Source organism: Anopheles coustani, chromosome 2 (genome assembly GCF_943734705.1).
Source record: "Anopheles coustani chromosome 2, idAnoCousDA_361_x.2, whole genome shotgun sequence".
Taxonomy (NCBI): Eukaryota; Metazoa; Arthropoda; class Insecta; order Diptera; family Culicidae; genus Anopheles; species Anopheles coustani.
Window position 1 is genome coordinate 41,524,749 of NC_071289.1, and position 24,880 is coordinate 41,549,628.

The 24,880-nt window shown below is 44.2% G+C and overlaps 7 protein-coding genes across 10 annotated transcripts; 3 read left to right on the forward strand and 4 right to left on the reverse strand.

Moving 5' to 3' along the window:
* The first annotated feature begins 575 nt into the window (after positions 1-575).
* Positions 576-1,249, forward strand: LOC131264410 (ejaculatory bulb-specific protein 3-like). The gene is made up of 2 exons (XM_058266714.1): positions 576-831; positions 909-1,249. Exons 1-2 carry the CDS (start codon positions 576-578, stop codon positions 1,247-1,249), a joined length of 597 nt encoding a protein of 198 aa, XP_058122697.1.
* A 2,291-nt stretch (positions 1,250-3,540) lies between these two features.
* LOC131263035 (ejaculatory bulb-specific protein 3-like) lies at positions 3,541-5,716 on the reverse strand. Of its 2 annotated transcripts, none has more exons than XM_058265164.1 (2): positions 5,671-5,716; positions 3,541-4,470 (listed from the first exon to the last, which is right to left on the reverse strand). In XM_058265164.1, the coding sequence occupies exon 2, from the start codon at positions 4,445-4,447 to the stop codon at positions 4,067-4,069; it is 381 nt and encodes a 126-aa protein (XP_058121147.1). In that variant the 5' UTR covers positions 4,448-4,470; positions 5,671-5,716; the 3' UTR covers positions 3,541-4,066. The 2 variants fall into 2 exon arrangements, with proteins under 2 accessions (XP_058121147.1, XP_058121148.1); XM_058265165.1 differs by lacking the exon at positions 5,671-5,716 and adding an exon at positions 4,942-4,959 and having other exon boundaries at positions 3,541-4,447.
* Positions 5,717-12,304: 6,588 nt separating this feature from the next.
* On the forward strand, positions 12,305-18,933 carry LOC131265815 (ejaculatory bulb-specific protein 3-like). 2 transcript variants are annotated; one of them, XM_058268137.1, is made up of 2 exons: positions 12,305-12,325; positions 18,095-18,933. In XM_058268137.1, exon 2 carries the CDS (start codon positions 18,113-18,115, stop codon positions 18,491-18,493), a length of 381 nt encoding a protein of 126 aa, XP_058124120.1. In that variant the 5' UTR covers positions 12,305-12,325; positions 18,095-18,112; the 3' UTR covers positions 18,494-18,933. The 2 variants fall into 2 exon arrangements, with proteins under 2 accessions (XP_058124120.1, XP_058124119.1); XM_058268136.1 differs by lacking the exon at positions 12,305-12,325 and adding an exon at positions 17,697-17,738 and having other exon boundaries at positions 18,093-18,933.
* Positions 12,698-15,555, reverse strand: LOC131265803 (putative neutral sphingomyelinase). The gene is made up of 4 exons (XM_058268122.1): positions 15,397-15,555; positions 15,126-15,299; positions 14,863-15,046; positions 12,698-14,485 (listed from the first exon to the last, which is right to left on the reverse strand). Exons 1-4 carry the CDS (start codon positions 15,432-15,434, stop codon positions 13,613-13,615), a joined length of 1,269 nt encoding a protein of 422 aa, XP_058124105.1. The 5' UTR covers positions 15,435-15,555; the 3' UTR covers positions 12,698-13,612.
* LOC131265814 (ejaculatory bulb-specific protein 3-like) lies at positions 15,985-16,531 on the reverse strand. Its single transcript, XM_058268135.1, has one exon. It carries the CDS (start codon positions 16,470-16,472, stop codon positions 16,089-16,091), a length of 384 nt encoding a protein of 127 aa, XP_058124118.1. The 5' UTR covers positions 16,473-16,531; the 3' UTR covers positions 15,985-16,088.
* Positions 18,934-21,233: 2,300 nt separating the features above from the next.
* LOC131265798 (phosphorylated adapter RNA export protein) lies at positions 21,234-23,348 on the forward strand. Of its 2 annotated transcripts, none has more exons than XM_058268114.1 (6): positions 21,234-21,437; positions 21,499-22,229; positions 22,320-22,429; positions 22,492-22,583; positions 22,655-22,913; positions 22,996-23,348. In XM_058268114.1, exons 1-6 carry the CDS (start codon positions 21,378-21,380, stop codon positions 23,265-23,267), a joined length of 1,524 nt encoding a protein of 507 aa, XP_058124097.1. In that variant the 5' UTR covers positions 21,234-21,377; the 3' UTR covers positions 23,268-23,348. The 2 variants fall into 2 exon arrangements, with proteins under 2 accessions (XP_058124097.1, XP_058124098.1); XM_058268115.1 differs by having other exon boundaries at positions 22,332-22,429.
* A 45-nt stretch (positions 23,349-23,393) lies between these two features.
* Positions 23,394-24,790, reverse strand: LOC131265805 (cell division cycle protein 123 homolog). The gene is made up of 2 exons (XM_058268124.1): positions 23,965-24,790; positions 23,394-23,906 (listed from the first exon to the last, which is right to left on the reverse strand). Exons 1-2 carry the CDS (start codon positions 24,677-24,679, stop codon positions 23,539-23,541), a joined length of 1,083 nt encoding a protein of 360 aa, XP_058124107.1. The 5' UTR covers positions 24,680-24,790; the 3' UTR covers positions 23,394-23,538.
* Positions 24,791-24,880: the final 90 nt, after the last annotated feature.

Consider the following 24,880-nt stretch of genomic DNA (forward strand, 5'->3'; position numbering starts at 1 on the left):
CTAAGAATTATTTCACTTTTTGTGTCATAGACTTTTTGTGTTATCTTGGTCATGCCTGCCCATTAAGGGCTTACTAGACTGTTTCCTTTTGTGTACGTGGATAGTCAGTCCTCTCGTACAGGGGAGGAGTCCGGTCTTGGATGGAATTCGAACCTACGCTCGTGCTTCGAGTTTCTAACCGGCGATACCAATGAGTTTATGTTGCTCACCCCTGGCGTTCCGATGCATAAAACGGCAATTGAAAACAACATAACTTTAGGCGCAATCATCTTCATATAAAGCGGCCTATACGGGGCTGCTACACGGGAGAAATACAGTTCATAAATGTTCGAAGCAATAGTTTAACAAATGTATATACATTTCAAAATTTACGAGACACACGACGAAGTTATCAAGGTGATAATAATGTTATTGCCCATTACAACGCATTCTCCTTGAACGTTCCTCCCATGTTATGCACGCAAGATTGGACGAACAATTTTCCGTTTAAGCGATTGAACAACAAGACTATTATTCTAAATTACTCCCAAACAACTATAAAACTTTGACGATCAGAGGACATCGATGGTAGTTGAATGACGGCAGTATCAGTGACCAGTGCTCAAAGTGTAGAGGATAGAATGGGCTTACCCTTAGCTGAGCGCCATTTGTTGTCCCTAGCGCTCGTCGTCATGGCGGTGATGGTGTTGGGCTCAATGGCGGACAACTACGTCACAAAGTACGATAATATAAACCTAGAGGAAATCTTCAACAGCTCCCGGTTGATGAACAACTACATGAACTGCCTGAAAAACTTGGGCCCCTGTACACCTGATGGAAAAGAACTGAAAAGTACATGGCGATGTGTTCCTACATTTCCTTATTGGGAGTTCTCTTAACGGATGATGTTCTTTTATCGTCCTACACAGAAAATCTTCCCGATGCACTGATGAGCGACTGCGTTAAGTGCTCGGAAAAGCAGCGCATCGGCTCGGACAAGGTGATCAAGTTCATAATCGCGAACCGGCCGGACGATTTTGCGACGCTCGAGCAGCTCTACGATCCAACCGGCGAGTACCGGCGGAAGTACCTAGCACCGGACGGGACACTGAAGCCCCGTGAGGATGAGGAAGAAGACGTACCCCCGGTGAAGGTGGCCAACGATGGGGACATTGAGATCGACACTGCGGCCCACGCAACCGAACATAACACAGCCCCGTCTCAAGATCACGACCACGGCGAAGGTCATACCGATGAGAGTAAAAATTGATCCACAAGTCTGTCTACCCTCTCCGCTCGATGAAACAAACCCTGGTCGCCGGGCGTCTGCTAGATCGAAGAAGTCTCGCGTAACCATTGCGTGCACCGACTCGCCTGCTTCCATTATTGCCATCTAACTGCCCACTCTGCTGGTAGTTGCCGGTATATTTCCTGTCACGATGCATTTTTTTTATTTTTGCGCTGCAATTTAAATCGGTAGCTACAATTTCACTCTAATGGCGTCAAAACCACATTACCATGGCGTGTGCCACAAAACCACGTGGACTCGCGCATTCAGCGCGCGCCACCATAAAGGTCGATGCATTTTTCTGCTTACTCTAACCTCTCAATTTGATGCATCCTTCAAAATAAAAATGGCTGTCATAACGAATAACGTGTAACCAGTGGGTTTTCTTTTCATTTTCGGTAAAGAATCGTCTGGTGTGGCAACCAAACTCGTGGAACCTTTACCAATCTTCCAGCATAGGGGGCGAAGACTGCAACAGTATGAGTCATGAGCAAACTCAACCGGTTCAAGTGGAAACAGACGTGAAGTAGGAAAGCAGCGATTTATGGTACCTCATGCATCAAGGACATTCTGCTTCTGCTCGTGAAGGACAATGAAAAATACGTCAAATGCATCCTATGGTCTACGAATGATGCCCTCGCGTTGGCATAAATGAGCAGCATTGCATGTTGGTTTATTCAATTTGAATAAAAAAATAAAATTAATCCTATAGAAACTAACTTTTTTATGCAGATATTTTAATAACTTTACCACAGGATTTCTTACTTTACATTACTTAATTCTTCCACCCTCGACGTAAGATTGGTATTTATGCATTGGAACATTGGCATTGATAAAATGACTATTTTAAGACCAAATTGTTTAACTCTTTTGAAAATCAAATTTCTGTAGTATGGATTCCTTAACAAGAAAGCACGCATAAATATTTCCTGGTCTGAATTTAAAATTAAAATTTTATTTAACCATAAACGGTAGAAAAATATCCCACAAAACACACAACTGAGTACTTAATTGTCTGGCCTGCCTTTGAAAATGTAATGTGCTTTTTCTTGCTTGATATTTATTTATATTTCATATTTGTATTATTATTGTCACAAAATGTCTATAGAAACAACTATATATCCCAAATGTCTCCGATGAAAAAATCCTAAAAGATGTAGACGACGAACATGCCGAATTACACATTTTATATGATTTTGTACGATTAATTTCGTGTGCATTTTATATGATGCTTGACTTTTATGTTAAAAATCGTTAACATTGGTTCTATTAAGCATCGACCTTTATAAACTGAGTGTGAAGGTGCATTTAAACAATATCGAGAACATATGCAAAAATCAACATATGCAAAAATACTTAAATAGGTAAATGATTTTTTCTCATCCGAAGAATCTCATTTCTCACGTCTTCGACCAGCATACTCGGGTGAGTAGAATATGTTTAATTGGAAGAAAATATTTTTGAATCTACGAAACGTATTCAGGGTACGCGTTCGTAGACTTTTGGGTTAAATTCAAACACCCTACGTTATTGGATTTACCCACGCGATTCCGTTCTTGGTTGGTTCGACGCATACGATAAGTAAACAAACGCCCATCGCACCAAATATGGAGGTGAGCATATTTCCCAACCGATTGACCTTAACCGACCCGTAGCCGACCGGCGTCTCGCACAATCACAAGTCCGAACGAAGAAGAAGAGCCTCGAAAATGTCGTAAAACTTGATACGCATGAAAACATCTTTAGGTCAGCCTCCGCACGTCATTCAGATTGCTTTCCAGTTTCGGAAGAAAACGAAACCAAGCCCACAAAACCCGTTCACTTCCAAAAACATCGATGAGGTTCCATTGTGCGGGTCGGATGCACCATCATAATTATGTGCTGCACTTCACTTTCATTCTCACCCTACCCTACAGTGCACTCTCAGAGAATCAGTGGGATGACGGAATGTGCACAAACTATGCTATTATGCAATACCATCCCGAAATGGAAAACATCTCTCCTGGGAAACATTGGAGCCAATTACACGCCTCGAGGATGTAATGATGTTTGTAGCGGGATATTTTGCCCATCCTTAAAATGGGTCAATTGCTTGGGTGCTCTTTAACGCATGACGATAAATTACGATTGCGTAAATATGCAATGCATTGTGATTGGTTTTATCATGTTTCCCTTGCAGTTCAATTTTTGTTTGCATTTTCATGTTTTTAATCGTTTTCGGAATAATTTAAATCTATAAATTTTATAAATAGTAGCAAATAGTTTTTGGTTTTGATAAAATGGTTTAACCTGTTTATTTATGTACTGATGAAGTTAACAGTTGAAATTCGCTCAGCCCGCACAGCGTATCGTGAAGGATCCCATCCTGCGTGGTGTTATTCGCTGGATGTTTTTATCTTACTCTTTTCTATTAACACAAAAATATAATGCTTCATGAACCCATAGGATTCGACAACGTTGTTTCCTCGCCAGATCCTTATTCCACATCGCTGCTTCGCTCTCGAGTGTTGTTTGGATACAGTTTGGCTACAACACGATCATGCTGCTGATGGTGGTGCTGATGGTTTCACCCTCCACTTTCGCTGACTGGTCTGAGCTGGAGTTTGTTGGTAGTTTTTTTGTCGGTTTTCTCTCTCTCACTTTCATCCCGTCTTAAGTGCTAGAGGCGGCATCTACCGCCCATCCATTTTGCTTCCTGCCGTTTAACGCGAATCGCTGGTAGAACTCATCGTCGAAGCGGGGTCGTCTGGTGCCAGGGGAAGGATGGGAAACACTAACGAAAACATAGTGCTCCACACCTTACAGCTTGATGCCCTTCTTGTTGGCCTCATCGCGGTACTTGTTGACGTAGATGTTCTCCGGGTCGTACTTCTTTTGCAGGTTCTGCCACTGGTCGTTGCGGTTATCGATCAGATAGTTGATTACCTTCTCGGTGCCAGTCTTCTGCTTCTCGCTGCACTTGGCGCAGTCCGTCTGCAGGGCGTCGGGAAGGATGCGCTTCAGCTCGTTACCGTCCGGGGTGCAGCGGCCCTGGTCCAGCAGGCACTTGTAGTAGTTGTTGAACAGTCGGTCCGACTTGAGGATCTCGTCCAGATCGACACCGTCGTACTTGGTGGTGTACTTATCCTGGGCGGCGACGGCGGCAACCATGGCCAGGGCAACGACGACGAAGAATTTCATCTTTTCAGTGATGTTGTTGTTTGCTGCGGAAATTTAAGTACGGAAATTGGGGCGTTAGATACAGCAAAACTTTAGGGAAACCGTTTAAAAATGGTCTAAAAACTACGATGCACGTGTACGGGGGATTTTCTATCATTACTCGCGGAATAAATTATACGTCATTGCTTAGTGATCACCCTTACCCGTGTTGACCCTTGAATCAATGAGTAACATTACAATAACCGCACACACTGCACAACAAGCCGGTACGACCTACTAATGTCACAGTGTCCGGCATTGTTATCAGTGAACAAAAACGGCCTCCAAAGGTCTCCCACGAGCTAACGAAAACACGATGCCTTACGTGATGACTCAGCACCACCGGTTTGAGTAGTAATCATTGATTACACTCGTGTCTTTTGTAACCACGGCTAGGGGGAGGGTTTGAAAGATCTATGGGATGAATTCTTGGAAGTCCACTACAGGCAGAACAAAAAGTTGCATTCACCGGACACATCAGAGTCGCGAGTGTATGGGTTCACGATCGGTAAACAAACGTCTTGCGAGAACAGGTTTGAAGTTAACTACCTCCGGTACGGTGTTTGCAAACATGTTTACTTTAGCACTTTTGCTCCCGCCGGTGAATTACTTGGAGAAGAGATTTTTTAGCAAACAGATACATTCTCTGAACAAAAATTTAAAATTCAAAAATTTAAAATTCTGCCTGAAAATGTTACAGCAACAATTATTTTAAACATGTTTTAATTGTTTTCAAAGATCACAAACAAAAGAATCGAAGAAAAATCGAGCACGATCTTTAAGCTAAATATCAATGAGTAAGTTCATTTCTACAAATGCGATATGCCTGCTCAACAACCTACAATTATCCTGTCATTACATTTCACCTATTCTCTCACGATTCCCTTTCCTGCTCGTACGACAATGCACGAGGCAAACGAAAGACTTCATTCCCGGTGGTATAAGCGACGAACCCGATTTACAATTCAAACCGCTATTATCGCTCCAATTACTTCACACTCACACTTATTGGAAAGATTTCACTGCGCCTCGCTAGACGATCGCTTTCACTGATAAACGATCGAATGATGGCGAGAACTAATGCCGGTGCTAATACGGTGGAAAACGCTCGCTAATTGTTTCCCTTCGACAAGATCGCTTCGACGACTGGTGGGCTACTTTTTCCCTGTACCGAGCACACCCTCTGGGTTGGCACAAATGCTTACCGTTTTGGGGAAGAACTCGCTAATGTTGCTCGCTGGATTCAGGCAGAAACCAAACTGTGACTTGCTGAGGCTCGGGACCGGGCTTATATACAGACGAAAATTCGTTCACTTCCCGAACGACGACCGGTCTCGGCCGGTGGGTTTTGGTTGCCGCACGACGAATCGACCGTCATGCGGCTCCTTCGTATCGTGATTTTTTTTTCATTCCACGTTCCTCGCGTTTCGTCTCAACCGTATCGCCGTAGAGTGCCTCGAATCTTCTCGTTCACGACGGGCTCTTCCCGCCGGCTTGTCTGCCCAATTCAGTCGCGGTTCGCTTGGGGAGCGCGTCTTACCCCTGTCCTTACCAGCTGATTGTCCACCAGTATGTCGCTCGAACGATGGCGACCACTCTCCCCTGGTCGCACCGCCAGCACAAACACCCTTTATCTTGCGTATACTCGAAGTTGAAGATCTTGGAGACATCCGAGCGGACGTGTGGACTCGAGCCACGTAATCGCGAGTGGGATGGAGCCGATTTTGTTTCATTTATCCTTTTTTATTCTCCCCGAAGAGAAGCCTTCATACACCCCCGGATCTTTATAGTTGTTGCGCACTCACAAAAAAAATATACATATATAACCCGGAGGCCACAATCTGCGCCATCGGTTGGCGTCCCATCGAGTGGCTATCCTCTTCAGCGCACAATTAGCATGATCTTCACCAAACTCTGGAATGGTACAGAACGAAGAAGAAATTCTAGATAAGTGCAAGCAATGTCTAGTCTTGTGAGAAGAAGAGATGCCGATCTCCCTCGAGTATCATTTGATCTTTTTATCTCGCCCAGAATACAGACGTTAATTCCCAGACACGGCTCACAGAGATTTGGACAAAATCCTGTATGCAAACGCTTTCGCAACATTATTCCTCGGGCAGTCTAAACCCGTTTCCCAGATCAGGAAACGAAATGAAACTATCGCGGAAAACAGAAAGCGCCAGGAAGAAGAGAAATTTTGCAGAACACGACTCAAATTTTGTGTCCCCCCTCCTTGTCCTCCCCATCCCAGTGTCCGAATGGCTTCCTCTGCTTTTCGGCTAATCTGCAAGCGTCAATCAAACTGGTACGATTAACGGTCATTTTGGGATACTCTACACTCACAGAATGGGACCCCTAGACGAACCGTGAACTGTTCGTGCCTCTTTTTCGACGTATTAGTCTAGCGATGGATGGCAAACCGCTGCTGAAAATGAAAAAGAAAGCCAGGAAGATCGAAACATCGAATGAAAGATATCAATCATGCTTACAAATCCGCGTCTTGTTGAAGAAATTGAAGCCACAACACAGACAGCGATTACGGACGCGAGAAGAAAGATCGTCCGATCAAAGTACACCATGAACGATCAAGGCTCCAAGGTTTAGATGGGTGCGTTTTGTTTGTTTTTTTTTTTAACGTTACGTTGATTTATGATACTGACCCGACGACGCGAGCCAATGGGAGAGGTCAGACTTTATGCCATCGATAGGTCGCTTTTATGACCTTAATTGTCAGCCTTAAAACAAATGCCCTTGTTACGCGGCCTGGGTGAATCATATCCGCATTGTTCGTGCACGGTACAATTTCGCCAAGATGGCGTCGGAGGAACTGGCTACTGGGATCCACTCGGAGGAAGTGTAGTAATTTTCCGTACCTACACAGATTTATTCTAACGCCAAACGATAATGGCCCAATTCGCGCCACTGCCATAATTGTAGCGCCTCCAAATGAGACCCTTTGTAACGGCGTGGAGTCGGCTTCAATTAGACTGCATTTCGTGCCACGTGCATGCCGCCTGGGACAACCGATCCATATCTAACCGCAAGCGACAGCTCGGGACGACGCAGTACCGCAAGTAGGAGTTGGTAAATCTATTAGCAACCACCGCACCCAATTTTTTGTCTCCTACCGTTCAGCGGTCTGGCCCTGTCCGTGCTGGTTGCCGCTAACCGCAAAATGGATAAAAAATTATGTCAATAGAGTCAAAATTAAAAAAACGACCACCCAGTACCAATTAGCACAACAATCTATTTTCTTTTTGCAATGTAAAGGTGGATAGGAGACTGCTATGATTCATACAGCGTTGATGAATTGGATCGTTGTAAAGAAATTCTGCGAGATAAGTTCTAATAAAGACCATTTTTTAACTGTGGTACACAAGGAAAAACCCAAGGAAATTATTTTATTTTCTATCTTAAATCATGCACGAATGCTTTGGAGCCCCATTTCGAATCGCTAAATAATTCATCAAATATTTCAATTTCAATTTCAGTTTATTAATTTATCTGGCCTTATGACCTACATAAATCTTATGACTAGACTTAACAATTAAACGCGAACATAACGTTAAAGACGATAGACCGAATCCGCAGTCATATTTATATCCTAAGAATGTACAGACAAATTATAAGCGGATGCCATCCGGAGCAAAGGATCACGAGCACAAAAAACATTTCGACGAAAAGAAACGCTTAACAAAGATCTAGATCTGAGGGGAAATATACTAAACAGTAGTCGTTTACAGATCTGAATATTCTTCGCAAATGAAGAGACTGTAGCTTTTCCGAAGATCGGTCAAATTTATCGATCAAAAGCATTCGGGTATGATCCCAAAGCAATGTATTCCAGAGCGCAACACAACAACACCAGCCACTTTATCAGCAGAAGATCATCGAAACTTGATATTGGTGGAAGAAACTGTTGGTTAAGTAATTATTTTGAAATCTCAAATTAATTTGGGAATTCCCAAAAACAGGAAGATCGATTGCTCGTATTATCGATTTGATTGAAGAGCTTCACCACATGTATGTATTTAACTCTTAGCATTGCTTCGATTCTTTTTCATTGTAAACATAAAGAAGCATCTTTTCATCCAAGTTCGACGACTGTGTTCTTCGCAGCACCGATCATGGAGAACGAAAACGAACATAGGAAAAGCTTCAATGCAGAAAAACACTTATCCCGGCACACACTTCGGCAAATAGATCGCGGAAATGGGATAATTATATTTTCGTTATACCATTTGTTCTTATTCCTTTTCCAACCCAAATTGACGCAATTGCGAAAGGCAAGAAGCTAGATTTGGAATCTACGCCGCACAAATATTCTTCCTTCACGGACAAAGAGGTTAATCAAACGGGTCAACCGGCACAGATAAAAAAGCTTGTTCGACCGGACATGGGCTCGGTTGTGTACAAAAGATCAGGAAAACTTTCGACATTATTTGTAAAATTTCTCCGTCAACGAACAAACTAAGTAAATAAACAAAATAATAAAAAAGCGTCGCCAGAGCAGCATTCAACATTGCCGATTCTCATTTCACTCGACCGCTTAAGATCACTGCAAACACTACGCCTCCAGCTAAAGTCACATCGCTTGGTGGAAAGATTTTAGCAAACTAATCCACGGTTTTGCGTCACGAAACCAATGGCCGACTACACACACAATTTGCACAGATAAAAAGAAAATTTCTAAATGAAATCAAACAAAACTCTTATCTCAAACACATCTTAGCTCAAACGCTTTTAAAGCAAGAAAAAAAGCTATTGCTAATATTTACCAGCTTTTCCTTGTGATGAAACCCATCCGTAACGATACGAAAATTTGCGTGGAGAGGAGGGTTGAACTAGACATCGAACCAATAATAGCATAACGGCTCTGATCGTGGAACGTATGATCGCCCAACCTTGCGCAGTACCCAACCTAACCTAACCTGTAAGTACACCGTTTTTTGGGACACTGTAAAAGGGTTATCGTGTGAGAAAAATGTGTTTATCTTTCATTGGCCTCAAGCCACAGAAACCACAAATGCACGACGTTATGAAACACTCAAGTGGACGACCGCGAAAATGATACCCCAACATAACAAAAACCGCTATGTAAGGCAGTTGACTCCCATCCTAACTCATGTGCTTTGAATAAACCGTTCACAGTCATTTTCCGCCGTCATCCATTATCGATTATGGGCGTGGAGGTTTTTTGGGGGTCAAAACAAAACCACAAACCAAAACAAACCGTACAGCTGCGGAGAAACCCGCCTGTACTGGCCGATCTCCTTCACAGATCATTAGTGTAAACCTAATTGAAGGTGGTTATGCCCGCTGATATGCGTGTTAAACGGTGAAGATAATTGAATATGGCAGCGAGTGGAACGAATCGACAATTTCAAGCATTAGAAGGTGGGAACCTTAAGAACGGTTCCGCTGGTGCTAATTCATCTTAAATATTTGTTAATGATACAACTGTTTTCATTTATTTTTCCATTTTTCGCCTAAACCGCTGAACAACAATAGTTCTTAATCAGCTTCTATTAACGGTCCGCAGATTCAGGTAGGGCAAAAAGATTTTCGCCACAAGTTGTTTGCCTTTCTTGGCTAACAATAAACTTTGCGACAACGGAAGATCAGCATCCCACGATTTGCTGCATGCAACTTCCTTACTTCATTTGCTTTAGTTGATTTTTAAACGTCTTATGAATATGTTATCTTCAAGCATTTGTGAAGGCATTGGGAAGTATAGAACAAATCGTTTTTGGCAACGGCACAGACTCCGCCATTTGAAGCGATTTTGAATCACAACCGTTCAACAGCATAAGTACCACACATCGATGACACTTCTACACTCCAGCGTCTAAGCATCCAATAAGTCAACGGCCTCTGCGTGCGTCATTTGCGTTTAAATGCGACTTGCGCAAAGGGGTGGGATCGTTTGTTGGACGTAAAATAAAAATTAAATGAACTTACAAACACAGACCACGTAGTCGTAGTGCACTACAGCTCGTTGGGGGATCGTACTTTACTTGCTACATCAAATAAAAGAGACCCTCGTGAGGTCAGAAACCACCTTTTTTTTCAACAAGATTTGACATAATTTCGTAACCTCCCAAAGTTAACGTCTTCATATTTCATACTCAAGGATTATTTTAAAACATTCCCTCGGTACCTCAAAAGTTATTTACAGCCTCACTCCTTTGTGCAAAATATTTCCTGCTATACCCTTACAACATTCATTTGTAGCAAGTAATTCTTTTTAATGCACCCACAGTGACGTACGCTGCATATCAATCTCCAAACCCAGCGTATGCCCGTGCAAAGAAGAGTACGTCCAAATTTAAACGCCAGGAAGGCTCGAAAATTTGACAGATAATTAATAGCTGATCAATCGATCTGATTGCAATGGGGTATGACTCACACGTTCGAGGGGCTATTGAAATTACGTCGATAAAAAAGATTAAGTGTTGCCAAAATTTGTGCAACGTCTACTGCCAACCAGACGACCGAGCGGCCGGCGTCATGGACGCCTAATACGTCTGCCCTTGAGCCTCACTTCAACGGTCAACGGCGGACGGTGAACGATAGAAGAAGCAATACATCAAATCATGCAGTGATGGAAGTGGAAATGGTACCCAACATGAGATGATATGGCTTGGGATATGCTTTGCGCTGCACTTATTGTTACATGCAAACGAGATAAGATTTTAATAAGAATTAAATAAAGTTTAAATTCTAAGTAGATTTATTCTTATAATTCAACTAAATCGAAAGCATGTTGATTTAACCACATCAAATATTTAAAAGCCAAATATGTTTGAAAAAATTGACCCGACCTGGTACATCTTTTAGTTTAATTACGTTGCACCTTCAACCCTTTTCCACGTCCAAAAAGAAGCTAGTGAATACGATCAAGCGACAAGTAAGAAAACTCCCAATCGATGGATGTAATTGGATATCATTCGTGTGGATTTTTCCTGCCGGGCAGTGACTTTTGGATTTGCTCTAAAAATAAAACCAGCCTCCCATTCTCCTCCACAGGCGCCCGGACGAAAAATTCGATGCTTCGGGCATGCTGTTCGACACGGTGTTCCTCATCTTTACCGAGCATACAAGCTCGTGGCAGAAGTAATCAATCAATCTGATCGTTGATCATGACATGATCATGTCAATGACTTTTCGTTGGTTTTCAGTTGCACAAAACAGAGAAGAAAAAAAAAACAAACCAAACGAAGGCTCCCGTGCTGCGAAATCTTTGTATTCGGTTCAGAATGCTGCTGATAGGAATCGAGGAACTTTGACTAAATACAAGCAAATAGCGCTGAACATCTACCCTAACCCTCTCTTCTATTTCTAACGTTGTTCTTACGGTGTTTCAATCGACAACCCCGTAACATGCCGGCCGCCTCGTTAAACGGCCCACCTCAATCCGGTTCATGGTTTCACGATGTGATGACTTTACGCTGCCATCTTAACTACGGCCGACAGCCATGGGCAACAAACAAGATCAAGTTCAAGTTCGTAAAACAACGTTAATCACGGCCGCGTGCACGCGACTTCGCGAAGGCTGGGTTGACCCGATGCCGGTGCACAGCCTAACCCTGTGGCTGATTGGAGATATTCCACTAGGATGGTACTTTTCCACCCTTGTAGGCCAGTTCCGCCTAATGCCACACGACCGTTTCAGCGAAAATTCGTTCTACAACTTTTCCATCATTTTGTCCACGTGTGGTCGGTTTTTAAACCAGTAGCTCGCGATCGGTGGGCGATGGGAATTCCCCTGAGCAAGGTGGTCAACTGCTACCAGGAAATTGTTATCCATATTCAATGTTCAATGATGCGTTACGTTTTTGCGTCATTTGGAGTAACACCGTCACAACCGGAGCAGATCTTCGGCGCTTGTTGTTGTTGACGAGCGGTTTTCGCGAGATGCCTTAAAAGAAATCAACAATCCACACGTAATCTCCTTGTTTTCCTTCACGTCAAAAAACAGCAGGGTTCAATTACGAATTGGAGCCATTTGCTCGCAATTCCTTACGATGCTATATGATGAGTTTTTTGTTTCGCTACCATTCTTCACTTCGATGAAGTTGCACTTCAACCGTACTCCACTTTTGATTATCTTTCGTGTGCCCTCCAGATTGACGTCATTGGGGCTCAATTCTTTTCACGGACATTCAAGTATATCTGCCTAAAGATGAATTATTTTCCATTAGCCAATAGAATGTTTGCACTACATAAAGGATCCACACAAACCTTTTTTTAACAATGTAAACAAATATTTGAACTTGTCCATTCTTCTGTTTCAATTCCGCTAAATTCATCCAATATAAAAATTGTACTCGATGCTTACAATGCCTTATTCATAGCGTCAAAAATAATTACTATAACAACCTCAAGCTCGGATACAAGGTAAAATAGGCAACACCGGACAGGTTGACTTTGAACACGTGCTATCTCAACCGCATCCATCACTTCCTCCGTGTGACGTTTTTTTATTTTTAAGTGACGCCGGCAAATGTTGTTTTGATAAAAAAAGGATGTGTGATAGTTTTTATTATTTAATTTTACCACGGTTCATAAAACACCGGAACCAATATTGCGGGTAATCGACGCCGATTCCATCAACAAAGCAGACGTGACTCATACATCACCTGACTCGGGTTTTTTACATATACAATAGGATTGTCTGAGCTGAGGGGCACTGGAAGAATCGATAACTTATGGATTTGTGCCAGTATTAGATACCATTTTATCTCTAACTGCGTCTATATCGTAGAGGAAAATCTTGGTTTTTTCCACGCCTACAGTCTTCCTAGATATGCCTAAGGGGGCGATGAGTAATACATTGGCATGGAAAATCGGAATCAAACAACAAAGCGTGTCTAGAGGTTTTTTTCCCATGCAACGTTTTTGGGGAATGTTTATATTTCACTCTCTTTCTCTCGGCTCAACAATCTATCGGCTGGTGTTGAGTACTGTGTTCCATTGTTGGAAACTCAACGCACAACCTTAGCGGTTTCGTGCAGTCTTCTCTAAGTTGCCTACATTGGCGTGCATTGCGAAGGACGTTTGTGGAAATGGAAGAAAACGAACTCGACTAAGGGAAGGCTGAAAAATACATTTATGGTTCGGTGCAATCGGCACCATTTATCATTTCTACTCTATGATACCGCTTCGTCCACCGCTTGCAGCTTCGAGACTGTACCCTTTGAGGGCGATTTCCATCGACAACTTTCCGGACAGTATGCCATGCTTTTCCATCACGTTCCAGATTGTTGCCATAACGACGAAGAAAATGATCACGGCGCAGAGCAAAAACTTCAGTACCAGAAAGGCAATCTTTAGCCCGTACGGAGCTTGCAATTCAAGCAGATTGATTAGCACGATTACCACACCGATCGCCATCAGAGTGTAGCTACGTCGATGAGACTCGAGCTGCTTTAGGCTTTCGTTGCAGATGGCCACACTCTCTCGCAGCGCCATCACAGCCTCGCGCTGTGTTTCCTCCCGTGTATCTCGATTGCAAGAGTCATCCTCTCGTGTCTTTCCACTATTACACGCTATCAAGTTCTGAATGGTGGACGATGAACTCTTCTTCAGTATCAGTTTCGCGTACACAGCCTCGTGATCAGAATAGCTACAAGTTTGACCGGGGACACGCTCGGCCAGCGGTAACCGGTGCTCTAGCAGCCGGCCTTCATAATGCTCTCCGATGCGGTACATCACATAATCAATTCGCTTTCCTTGGGGATTCTGTTTCGCAGCCGAGGGATCGGTATAGCTGTTCGATTTACATTCGTTTGTACCCACCAAGCTTCCCAGCATCTTGCGATCATATGAATCTTTCAGTTTCGAGCAGGACACCAGCACGCGGTAGGCAAGATCGCCCGGCTCCGTGTTTAGGTCACCGGCCAGTATCTGCAGCACCGACTGGCCACGAGTGCTTTCGATGAACTGAGCAGTATCGTGCGCTTGAATGACCCGGTGGGCCATGTAGTCATCGCATTGCCGATTATATTCCGCATGAAGCTAGAAAATGGGATAAAGAATTAAAAAAAGGATTTTTAATTACCCTTTAACGCACACCATCTCTATCCTAACTATTCATATGCATTTAACTACTATGCATTAACATATTATTGAATAAATCCAAGAGCCACAGGAAATAGGAAGTTATCATTTATGATCGAGGTTGGTTTAATCATCGGGCACTTTGAATAGTGCCATCTACCCCGATTGCCGCTACCGGTTGCACGAACGAAACTAAACGAATCTTAAATGATATCTTATTACAACAAATCACACCCGCTACCCTGTGGCCTAACTGTGATTTTACGATTCTAATCGGATGGCCTGTACCGGCTCATGATTAATGTAGTTTTCCTCCGCATCACGCCACCACTTACATGAGCGACGTACACATGCACTGGCTGATCGTTAACGGAGATCTTGGCCATGCCAACACCTTTCCCACCGAACCAATCGCCGTGCTGGATGCGATGGATGTACCCATTCACGGACCAAGCATGGAAGAATGCTGAAACAATCGGATAGCGCGAGAGAATCGCTAACCCTGAGCCGACGACACCACTGCAAAAAAAAGCGAAAACTGTTAGTAAGCCACTTACTTCACCTTACTAATGATTGATCTACGATGCTTACAACTCACCTATAAAAATAGTGACAAAACGGAAGCACATTTTCCACACGCTGCCTCAGATATTGATAATCCGCTTCGGACCACACTTCCTGCAGCGAAACGACGTCATAGTTACCGCTGGCCAGCACATCTCCAATGGCCTTCACTCGTATCTCTCGGTCCTTCGATACGTACGGAATGCCCCTTGTTATCATGAAAGCGATGAGAGACGAAAATTACATTAAAATAAGCACAAGAAGCACGGCTAGCTCCTTTCATAGAAGCATTTTTTAGAACGCACCAAATGTTAAGCGTTAAAATGCTCAGTTCCATTGCCATTTCACACCACAATAACAGACCGAAAGCAAGCCTTGCTTACCAGCGGATGTTGGACGGTTTAAATATTCACACAGTTAGTCTTAGATATTAACGCGAAAGGTGAAAAAAGCTACTCCACGTATCAATTTCATCCCGTTTCCCAATCAAAACAACAATGTTTTGATTTGCTGACAGCTGTCATTCTGCTGCACAGCTGTTGGGGCTCTCAGAAATCCCGCAGGAAATCCCTGGGGGCTCTCACCGGCAAAAAGGGAATAAATCTGAAAGTTGTGCAACGCTCACTAGGCACCTTTCGTGATGTTGTTTTGGCGCAAAAATTCAAATTAGAAAATATGAAAATGGTTCGATAAAATACAAAAGTGCTGAATTCAAAGGACTTCAATTTTGAATAATATGTTTTTCGCAGATCACTGTCATAGAGGAAAATATAATATGTAAAATTAAAAGTATGGAGTCTTCGGTGATGATACCCCGGCAAATATGCCTTACAAATATCCCTAGCAATATAAACCATGAAAGAAAAACCACACAAAATAGTTTCGAGCCGAAAAGGGTTATCACATTTATTCAAAACGAACCATTATGATCAACAGAGAATATCACATTTAGGGGGGAAGAAGAGCTTCACTGTCTACAGAACGCCAGTTAACACACTTATTCCAGATTGATGCCTTCCTTCTTGGCCTCCTCGCGGTACTTCTCGATGTACAGGTTCTCCGGGTCGTACTTCTTCTGCAGCGCATCCCACTGCTCCTTGCGGTTCTCGATCACATAGTTGATCACCCGAATCGCACCGGCACGCTGCTTCTCGCTGCACTTTTCACAGTTGGTCTGCAGCGCTTCCGGCAGGATTTTCTTCAGCTCGTTACCGTCCGGGGTGCAGCGGCCCTCATCCATCAGGCACTTGAAGTAGTTGTTGAACAGTCGGTCCGACTTCAGGATCTCGTCAAGATCGATACCATCGTACTTGGTGGTGTACTGCTCCTGAGCGGCAACGATGGCCAGCAGGGCAAAAGCGATGGCGACGAACAGCTTCATGTTGATGCTGGCTTGGGAGATGAATTCACGCTACAAACAGTTCACGCAACACCGGAAATGGATACAGAACAGAACAAAAAAGTACTGTTAGAATAAGGCAGCGATGGAAACACTAGTAGCACTACGCGGGTTCGACCCAACCACTAACCGAAAGGCGAGTGTGTATGAAGAAGCTCTCGAGAAGCGATGGAAGCACCGACTGTATCGAACTGCAGAACTGCGACCGCTTTTTATACCGCTATAACATCGATTAACCGCCAAGGATATATTCCCCAAACTGCTATTGTTGAGGCTCTCAAACTTTTGCCTACCTTTTCGGCCGTTAAAGCTGCTTCTTCGTCGAAATGTTTCCCTCCCTTCACCCTCTCCACCCTCTCCACCATCAGCCTTATAGTTTCTTCGATCACGGGTCATGCTCTTCGAGAAGAATATGAGCAGACAAAAAAAACCCCCCCACACACAGTTTCACCAATGTTGACGCCGCCACGCACTGCAACCTACAACCTTCCATCGAAAAATTTGCACGCGCAGGTCGGCGGCTGGTTTCTAATGCTCGTGTACCGCATCGTGCCACTTCCGCCACTAAGTAAGCGCCCCTCCATCACATTTCTAACTCCCTTCCAAGCCCCGCGCGCTGCTTCGATAATAAGTATAGCCCACCACGGGGCGGCTAAAACTGCACCCCGGCCGATCATACACACGAGCGAACACGAGGAATGAGCAGGGGTCGGCCCCTTGGCCAGAAGTACCGGTCAAACGAACAAAGTGCTCGCAACGAGGTGATGAAGGAGAGCTACTGCACCTCCGTCTTGGAAAACATGAGGTGCGAAAAGTGCACTACCGCACCTACCCCTTCCATACATCCACCATCGCCGCCACCTTCCAGGACCTACGAACTCCTCGCCGGGGGTCTCCACTCAAAGTTCACGATCATCAGCATCCCCCGCTCCACCACGCGCGGTTAGACACCCCGTTTTTCTTCCCGACTACTTAGCCACCACTCGCTCGGTCCTCTCGATGCACTTCATCGCAGTGCGTTTTAACGTCATCAAAGTCGTCGTAGACCGGTCGCTTGGAAGTATCTAGTAGTCGGCGCGTCGTCGTTTTTGTCGTCGTCGTCGTCGCTGTAGTCGACTCCATCAGCTGCAGGTGCAATGTATTAGTAGTCTCCTAAATATATATAAAGCATGCCGGAACGCTAGACAGAGCACAGTTTTGCAGTGTACTATTGCGAATCTACACACTCCGTTCGAAGCTTTACAGTCGGTTAGTATCTGAACAGCTCGCAATCGGAAAACGATAGCGGGAATAGTGAAGCAACACAAAGTATTGACTGAGTGAAATACCATAAATTAAAAATATATTAAGATCAAGATATCATCAAATTTTCAACGTAGAGCATATCTCTACGGATCGATCAAAAGTTCTCCGTACCCTTACTATGCACCGCGTGTGAAACGTGCAAGATAAAAATCAGATGTAGTACGCCAGATTTTACAAGTTGTGCAACTTGTATTTTTTTGGTCTCTTTTTCATATTGTATCATATGCCTGTTGTGATTAAAAGCTAGAACTTGCAACTAAGTTTATTTAGATTTCATTCTCATTTCACATCCCCCAGAGAGAACACGCCACACAAACATGAAGCTGATCGTTTTCGTTGCGTTTGCCTTGGTCGCGGCGGCTGCCGCCCAACAGTACACCACTAAGTACGACAACATCGATGTGGACGAGATCCTCAAGTCGGACCGGCTGTTCAACAACTACTACAAGTGTCTGCTGGACCAGGGCCGCTGCACACCGGACGGCAACGAGCTGAAGCGTATCCTGCCCGACGCCCTGCAGACGGACTGCGCCAAGTGCAGCGAGAAGCAGCGTAACGGTGCCATTAAGGTGATCAACTACCTTATCCAAAACCGTGCAAGCCAGTGGGAAGTGCTGCAGAAGAAGTACGATCCGAATAACCAGTACGTCGAGAAGTACCGCGATCAGGCCCAGAAAGAGGGCATCAAGCTGGATTAAATCTGCGAGGTGGTGTCCGGAGAACTTTCCAAAAACCAACCAAAACTTGCAACCTCAAACCGAGCTTACAAAATCCCAGGTTTTCTCCCAGCACCAAGTGGAAGGGTTTTATGAATCCTGTTCCGGGATCCGGAATCTGTTGCCATTTGAAACCTCTATAAATGTATGTGTATTTTCTGTGAATTAATGGAGACGCGACTTGCTCCGCCAAAAAGGAAGTGTTAAAAGAGTTCTATTCATCGAACGATTAACTGTTGTGATACTGTTATGTTGAGTTTGACGGTGGACCAGAAAAAAAAAATCCTAGCCCTATTATTCAGAGTGCTTTAACTGATTGTTTACAATGTTACTTTGAAAAAAAAAACAAAATTAGGTCAATATAAGCGGACATTTACGGTGAGGAATGAGACAAGGAAATAAAAACTTTCCTACAAAATAAATCAATTGTGTTTTTATTTTAATTCAACAACGAGTAGTGAACACGGAACGAAATGTTCATGGAATCAATTTAAAAAAAACTTCCGCAATATCCGTTCAAGAAACCAGCCGTGATTGAATTCGTGAAACTAGATGCATCGGACCTCCGAAGCTTGCAATGAATGGTGAATCTGACGCACGGAATCTAATTTATGCATCCAAATGAAGGCTATTACGCGTGTTCTGTTCTGGTTGAAAGCGTGTGAAGCATACACAAACGGTTATTCAGGTGTGCCACTCGATCATACCTCGATCATCATCGTCCTCCTGGTGGGGATACACACAGTTTGAAGGAAATCTTCTTTTTGCATTACTAGTTTGCTTCGCCATTCTTAATCCGCCGGACAACCACCGTTTTTAATACTAAAATGGTTATAAAACAATATGAACGCAAAAGTCCTCGCATATCAGTTCCACCCCATTGCATGCTTTGTTTACCCTACACATTAAAACCACGTTTGGGTTTTCATTAAATACGGATTTTTACACGTCAATAGCGAATAATTCGTCAGACTAGTGTATTCCAGCTATTTATTGTTTATTGAAAATATATATAAAATGAATTAACTCTAAAGTGATGGCTAACTCAAAAGTGATGAAAAGTCAAATGGGACTGACATGCGAGTATGGACAGTACGGGTCAACTTGAAGTTACCGGAAGTCGGGCTATAAGCTTACGGCGGCTTTACTGGATGCCCTTTGAATCTCAGTGGCCTAGTAATTCTCCCAGCAACAAAAAGCCGTTAAACCGCGTAAACAACCCTAAGTACTTACGCCAGGTTTTGCTGCTACCGTTATGTCCTCACCTTTGCTTCTGAGAAACGTGCTTGGCATCAGCAAGGTGGCAATTATATAGACTAATCGATCGATACTAAGCTTCAGTGGGTTGTGATTTTGCTCATTTAATTGACACATCCTAGTAGGTAATTTTCCTACGATAGTTTATCGCTCGCATCTGGCAATTGGGGATTCCCGCCCGAAAGAGTCAGTGAATGTGTGTATTATGGCATCTGCCTAAGCTGACAAGTTTCGATTCGCACCTTGCAAACACGTAATTCAATCTTCAACGATCATACTACAAACAGCAATGCAATGCAAACTTTACCCCGTTGCTCTTCATGCCGGTGTTGTTTACACGAACATTTAGCAACGGAGTCCATCGGTGTCAGGTGTGGAAGAAATGTTGTAATCCATATTGAACAATCTCTTCAAGGTTTCGCACCAGCCGCACTGTGTATCTTCTCTTCGTGGTAGTTGACTTGTAGCATTAATTTTGCCGTTATAGAATTAAACCTACCATAAACGACCACAGGTGTGGGATCGAATCTCGAGTCTGGCACCCTCCGGTATTCTGGCACCCTCCGGCTGACCACCGATCTATAATATACCGTCTTTCGGTCACACAAACTCTCTTCGGAGAGAAGCCTTGTCCCACTAGGGGATGTCGTGCCACATAAAAAAAATAAACGACAAGTGATGTTTTAAAAAATCTGAATAATGTGCTCTTGGTCTCGGAAGCTTCGCTTTCTATTTAAATTTTCAAAGGAATCATGTAAAAGAGCAAGTATACTAGTACATCGCAACGAGAGTCAGAGTCGAAATATTTGAATATCAGTTGGTTTTCGTAACGTGTGGATTGTTTTCTCACATACGAAACCACAAGGCAGATATTTAGCTTGTCGAACTGATTCGGTTGAAACAAATTTACACCACTAGGCATAAACCAAGATCGATGAAAAAAGATATCGCACCATACCATGTAACGAGCCAGAAAACGCCCGCTAGACATTTCCTACCGGTTTTCCTCAAAACTCAAATTCATTTCTTCGGCTAAACTTAAGTTTCCTGCTGTCTACGCTGTGTAGTATGGTTTACAGAGGTGATTAATATTTAAAAGTATATTACCCTGCATTTAACCACCATGGTAAAATCCCAAACGGAAATTCAACGGTTCAAATATTCAAAATGAATTGATGTGCCACCTATTGCATAACTTTCAGGCGCAAACGAGGAAAAAACGGCGACAATGCGGCGACTAGAGGGCCTCATTTGGGATTTTACCGAATTTCCAATTATTTTAAGTTTAAGCGGTTTTGACGAGCGGTACGATTTCCCACATACTGCATGTATGTTTGTAAGCCATTTTTAAACCAACTGTCACAACAATGCGGAGCAGAAAATAGCTTTAACCCGACCTCCCTTTTTACTAATCTTGAGTCTACCGTTTCCCGATTCTACCAATTTCCCACTGACATTTAGCGACAGTTTGATTTCGGTGTTCCTTTTTTCTTGTTTTGTGAAAACGCGAAGAATATTTGCGTACCATTACGCATTTGTTGCGTATCAGTGACCGATTTCAAACATACAACGCCAACTACGTAGAGTTTTATCAAATACCATTATCAAAATGATGGAACAGGAGATGCTAAACATACCAAGTGCAAAAGACGATCTGGAAGATGGAGAGGTAAGACAAGCGGTGAAGTCTGTGACGAATGTCCGATGAGTGCATTTCCTCTTGATTTCAGCTATCCGACAGTGATAGCGACGGATACACCCCGTTAGCCCGTCCGGAGTTACCAAAGAGCGACTTCACCGCACCATCTGCAGATCTGGCGCGCCAAATGGAAGTGGTCGTATCGGACGAACAGGACGACGACGATTTGCTGCATCCGGCGAAAAGTGACTCCGACGGTAGTTCAGATGAAAGCGACGGGAACGCTCGACTAGGAGCGCTAAAGTACACACAGAGAATGCTTGGCAAGGGGCGCGGGGCACTGCATCAGTCGCCCGGTGGCCGGAAACGTCCCATCGTGTCGGCGCATTCATCATCAAATGGGCAATCGAGCGGACCGACGGCTCGGCCCCCGCCACCACCGCCACAGACGTCGGCAGCCCAACGTCCGAACAAATATAACATCTGGACAGAAAGCCTGCAGGAAGACACACTGATGGAGACAATGCGTGGTTGTGATGTCACACCGCATGCGCTCCGCAATAGGGATGTAGAGTCGTACGACTACAAACTGAAGGCTCGTCTGCAAGGAGGTAACGCGTTCGAACGGCTGAAACGACGTCAGTCCAATTCGGACGATTCCGATGGCTACAGTGGTGGGGGAAAGCGTATGCGTACGGCACGCCACGATTACAATACGGAAGGAGTAGACCAGGCGAGGCGAGTTAGTGTTAAGGAACGCATCGGCAAACGCAACACTAGCACAGATAGCAATAGCGATGACAGTGCCCAGAGTGCTCCGAGGTAAGTTTAGTAGCTAAACATGCACACGGAGGAAGGTGGTGGAGGCATTTAAGTTAAGTCCAAGCTGTATGAACGTAAATTACGCCCTAGATTTTCTTGTAGGCACATACCAGATTTGAATCTCGAAGCGGACTGTAGCAACGAAAAGTTTGCTATCGAGCTGGCAGAAAAATTGAGCGAAACGCACACCGAGTTGCTGCGTAAGTTTAAAAGAAAGAAACTGGTTTCTAGATGCACTTATCAATTTAATTTTCTTTTACAGAGCGTGTGGTGGACGTTCTAGGAAAAGAGATACCTCTAAAACTCTTCAAAGAAACTCAGAAAATCGAAGCGGATGGAGGAATGCTCGTCATGGTTAGTTCAGATTATCAGTCAACCAACTCATCCCACTTATAAATTATATCCCACTTCGTTTCGTTTAACAGAAAGGTTGGCGACGACGCACACCGGGTGGAGTGTTCCTATTTCTTCTCAAACACTGTGAAGACGTCGAGCAGGAGCTTAAAAGGTCCATCTTCCAGGAAGATAAGAAAGCGAAGCAAAAAGAGTGGAAGCTCACAAGGGCAATCAATAGGGACATGAAGGTGGAAGAACTCAAGAAAACGCTCAATCGACAAGCGAGCGAAATCGAGTTGCCATCGATGCCACTGATGGCCCACCTGAAGGCGGAAACAAACAGTACTCGTGAGTAAAAGAAAAGGAAATCATTTCCTGGCTGCTGGGTTTAAAAAAATGTATTTCTGATCCCGACTCTTTTCTCTATCAGTCTCTAACCCTCCACCATCGCCTGTCGGGGAGGAAAACTGTGAAGGTAATACGGACTATGAGGCGGAAAACATACACGTGAACGTCACCAGTCCGGAGAAACCATTGCAGCACGTAAATGACAGCGACAAAGATACGGATGGTGGTGGTGATGATGTGGAAAAACCACAGTCCCGGCCATCGGTGGGGTCCGGCATTCCACAGCGGAACGTGGCCAGCTATGGTGAGGAAGACTGTCTAGACATTACGTGCGACGATATGGATCTTTTCTAGCACCAAACAGTGTGACCATTGTGGCTTAAATTTTGCATCTCTCCCACTGGCCATCGAATTCGGCCCAGTGAAAGCGCCTACCGTGTCCGCTTGGACAGCAATAGAGGAAGTTAGCAACGTGCAGGCGGAAATAAATTGTACATATATTTGAAAATTAATTCCATAAGACTCGCACAAACTACATTCAGAGGGTATGTTGCCATTCCGAAATGGTTTATATTCTGTATATTGCTCATTTACCGTCCCTCTGACACGACTCGCAGATCTGCATTTACTCCTCGTCTGCGGCACTGTTATCACGAGCCTGCTGGAGATTACATTGCTCTATCAACCGATTGACCAAATTATTACTTTCCCCTTCCGCACTGGATGGGCCTCCATCAGTCGGTGCAGTATTTTGGAAAAAGTTCCGGAAGTCTTGCGGAAACCCGTAAACGTTGCGCTTGATCGGTTGAATGCCACAATCATTCGGCAGGTAACGAAATTCTGGATCATCCTCCTCTTCAATGGTTGCCACCGATGCATCCTCGTCGAGCTGGTCGTAGTCGAACGCCAGGCTATCGGAATGCCCTTTGCCGTAGAGTGAGAAATCCATGATGATAACATTATCCTTCGCCGGACGATAGACATCGAAAACATCTGTAAAAGACAGTTCACTGCAGTATTGGTAAGAAGTGAATCCCCCTCGAAAACCTACAATCACGCAATGGGAATGCATCCTTGATCTTCTCCTTGAACAGCGAAACGATGTCATTCACGATGTCGCTCCTTTCGCGGGCAATGTGCTCGTGGTACGATGGCCAGTGCCGTGGTGAAATTGCCAACAGGGATCGGTTGCGCACGAAACACCGAAACTCCGATCCCGGATGGATGTCCTTCCACTTTTTCAGCACCACATGGAAACCACTGTCGTTGACACTGGGCCGTTCCTTGAAGTCTTCCTTGCAAAAGCTGGACGCTTTGAGCAGCTGATAAACGTCCGTGATATCACGGACACACAGCGTCTGCCCCAGCGTTATCCACTGGGCATCTTTTGGGCAGTGCCAATCGCTTTTTAAAAATGCATTCCCTCCAAGGCTTTGGATGGCTTCGGTAAGGGCTTGCGAGAAGACCGGGAATGCGGGCTGTTCTTCATCGTCGTTACCGTCCCCTGTTCCGTCGCCCCCGGAATCGCTGTCGCTGAACTGATCGTCGAATGCGTTGAAATGTGTCGTCTGGAACCCTTCGCCCGTGCTAATTTCGGTAAAGTTAGAACACTCCTTTGGCAGTATGAGCATATCCCGCCGCAAATAGGTCAGCACATCAGCCGGTACCGGAACGATGCATGTTTTTATAGTGTTCTTACTGAAAAGCTCGTACCAGTTGACCAGCATACATGCTTGCTTCTCAAGCTCAACGTTACGAATCAACATTACGCTGGTTTTTATATTTTAAAAATACACGAAACACGTTTGCAAAACCGATCACCAACACAATATGATGAAACTACAATTGGATGTTGAACAATCAAGTTTTGTTTACATTTGTTTTGCTGCATCTTCCACAAGGTGTATAGCACGAGAAATTGCCAAACTTTGCCGTACCATTGCTGTAGGTGTCTTGCCCTCCCCAAA

Bases quoted from the DNA above. Each gene is read 5' to 3' on its own strand.
- LOC131264410 (XM_058266714.1), top strand. From the start codon at position 576: ATGACGGCAGTATCAGTGACCAGTGCTCAAAGTGTAGAGGATAGAATG. The intron at 832-908 runs GTACATGGCGAT...CGTCCTACACAG, and splicing joins TGATGGAAAAGAACTGAAAA to AAAATCTTCCCGATGCACTG.
- LOC131263035 (XM_058265164.1), bottom strand. From the start codon at position 4,447: ATGAAATTCTTCGTCGTCGTTGCCCTGGCCATGGTTGCCGCCGTCGCC.
- LOC131265803 (XM_058268122.1), bottom strand. From the start codon at position 15,434: ATGGCAATGGAACTGAGCATTTTAACGCTTAACATTTG. The intron at 15,047-15,125 runs GTGAGTTGTAAG...TTTTTTTTGCAG, and splicing joins TTTTGTCACTATTTTTATAG to TGGTGTCGTCGGCTCAGGGT. The intron at 14,486-14,862 runs GTAAGTGGTGGC...CCCATTTTCTAG, and splicing joins TGCATGTGTACGTCGCTCAT to CTTCATGCGGAATATAATCG.
- LOC131265814 (XM_058268135.1), bottom strand. From the start codon at position 16,472: ATGAAGCTGTTCGTCGCCATCGCTTTTGCCCTGCTGGCCATCGTTGCC.
- LOC131265815 (XM_058268137.1), top strand. From the start codon at position 18,113: ATGAAGCTGATCGTTTTCGTTGCGTTTGCCTTGGTCGCGGCGGCTGCC.
- LOC131265798 (XM_058268114.1), top strand. From the start codon at position 21,378: ATGATGGAACAGGAGATGCTAAACATACCAAGTGCAAAAGACGATCTG. The intron at 22,430-22,491 runs GTAAGTTTAAAA...TTTCTTTTACAG, and splicing joins AACGCACACCGAGTTGCTGC to AGCGTGTGGTGGACGTTCTA. The intron at 22,584-22,654 runs GTTAGTTCAGAT...TTCGTTTAACAG, and splicing joins ATGGAGGAATGCTCGTCATG to AAAGGTTGGCGACGACGCAC.
- LOC131265805 (XM_058268124.1), bottom strand. From the start codon at position 24,679: ATGTTGATTCGTAACGTTGAGCTTGAGAAGCAAGCATGTATGCTGGTC. The intron at 23,907-23,964 runs GTAGGTTTTCGA...TGTCTTTTACAG, and splicing joins TGCATTCCCATTGCGTGATT to ATGTTTTCGATGTCTATCGT.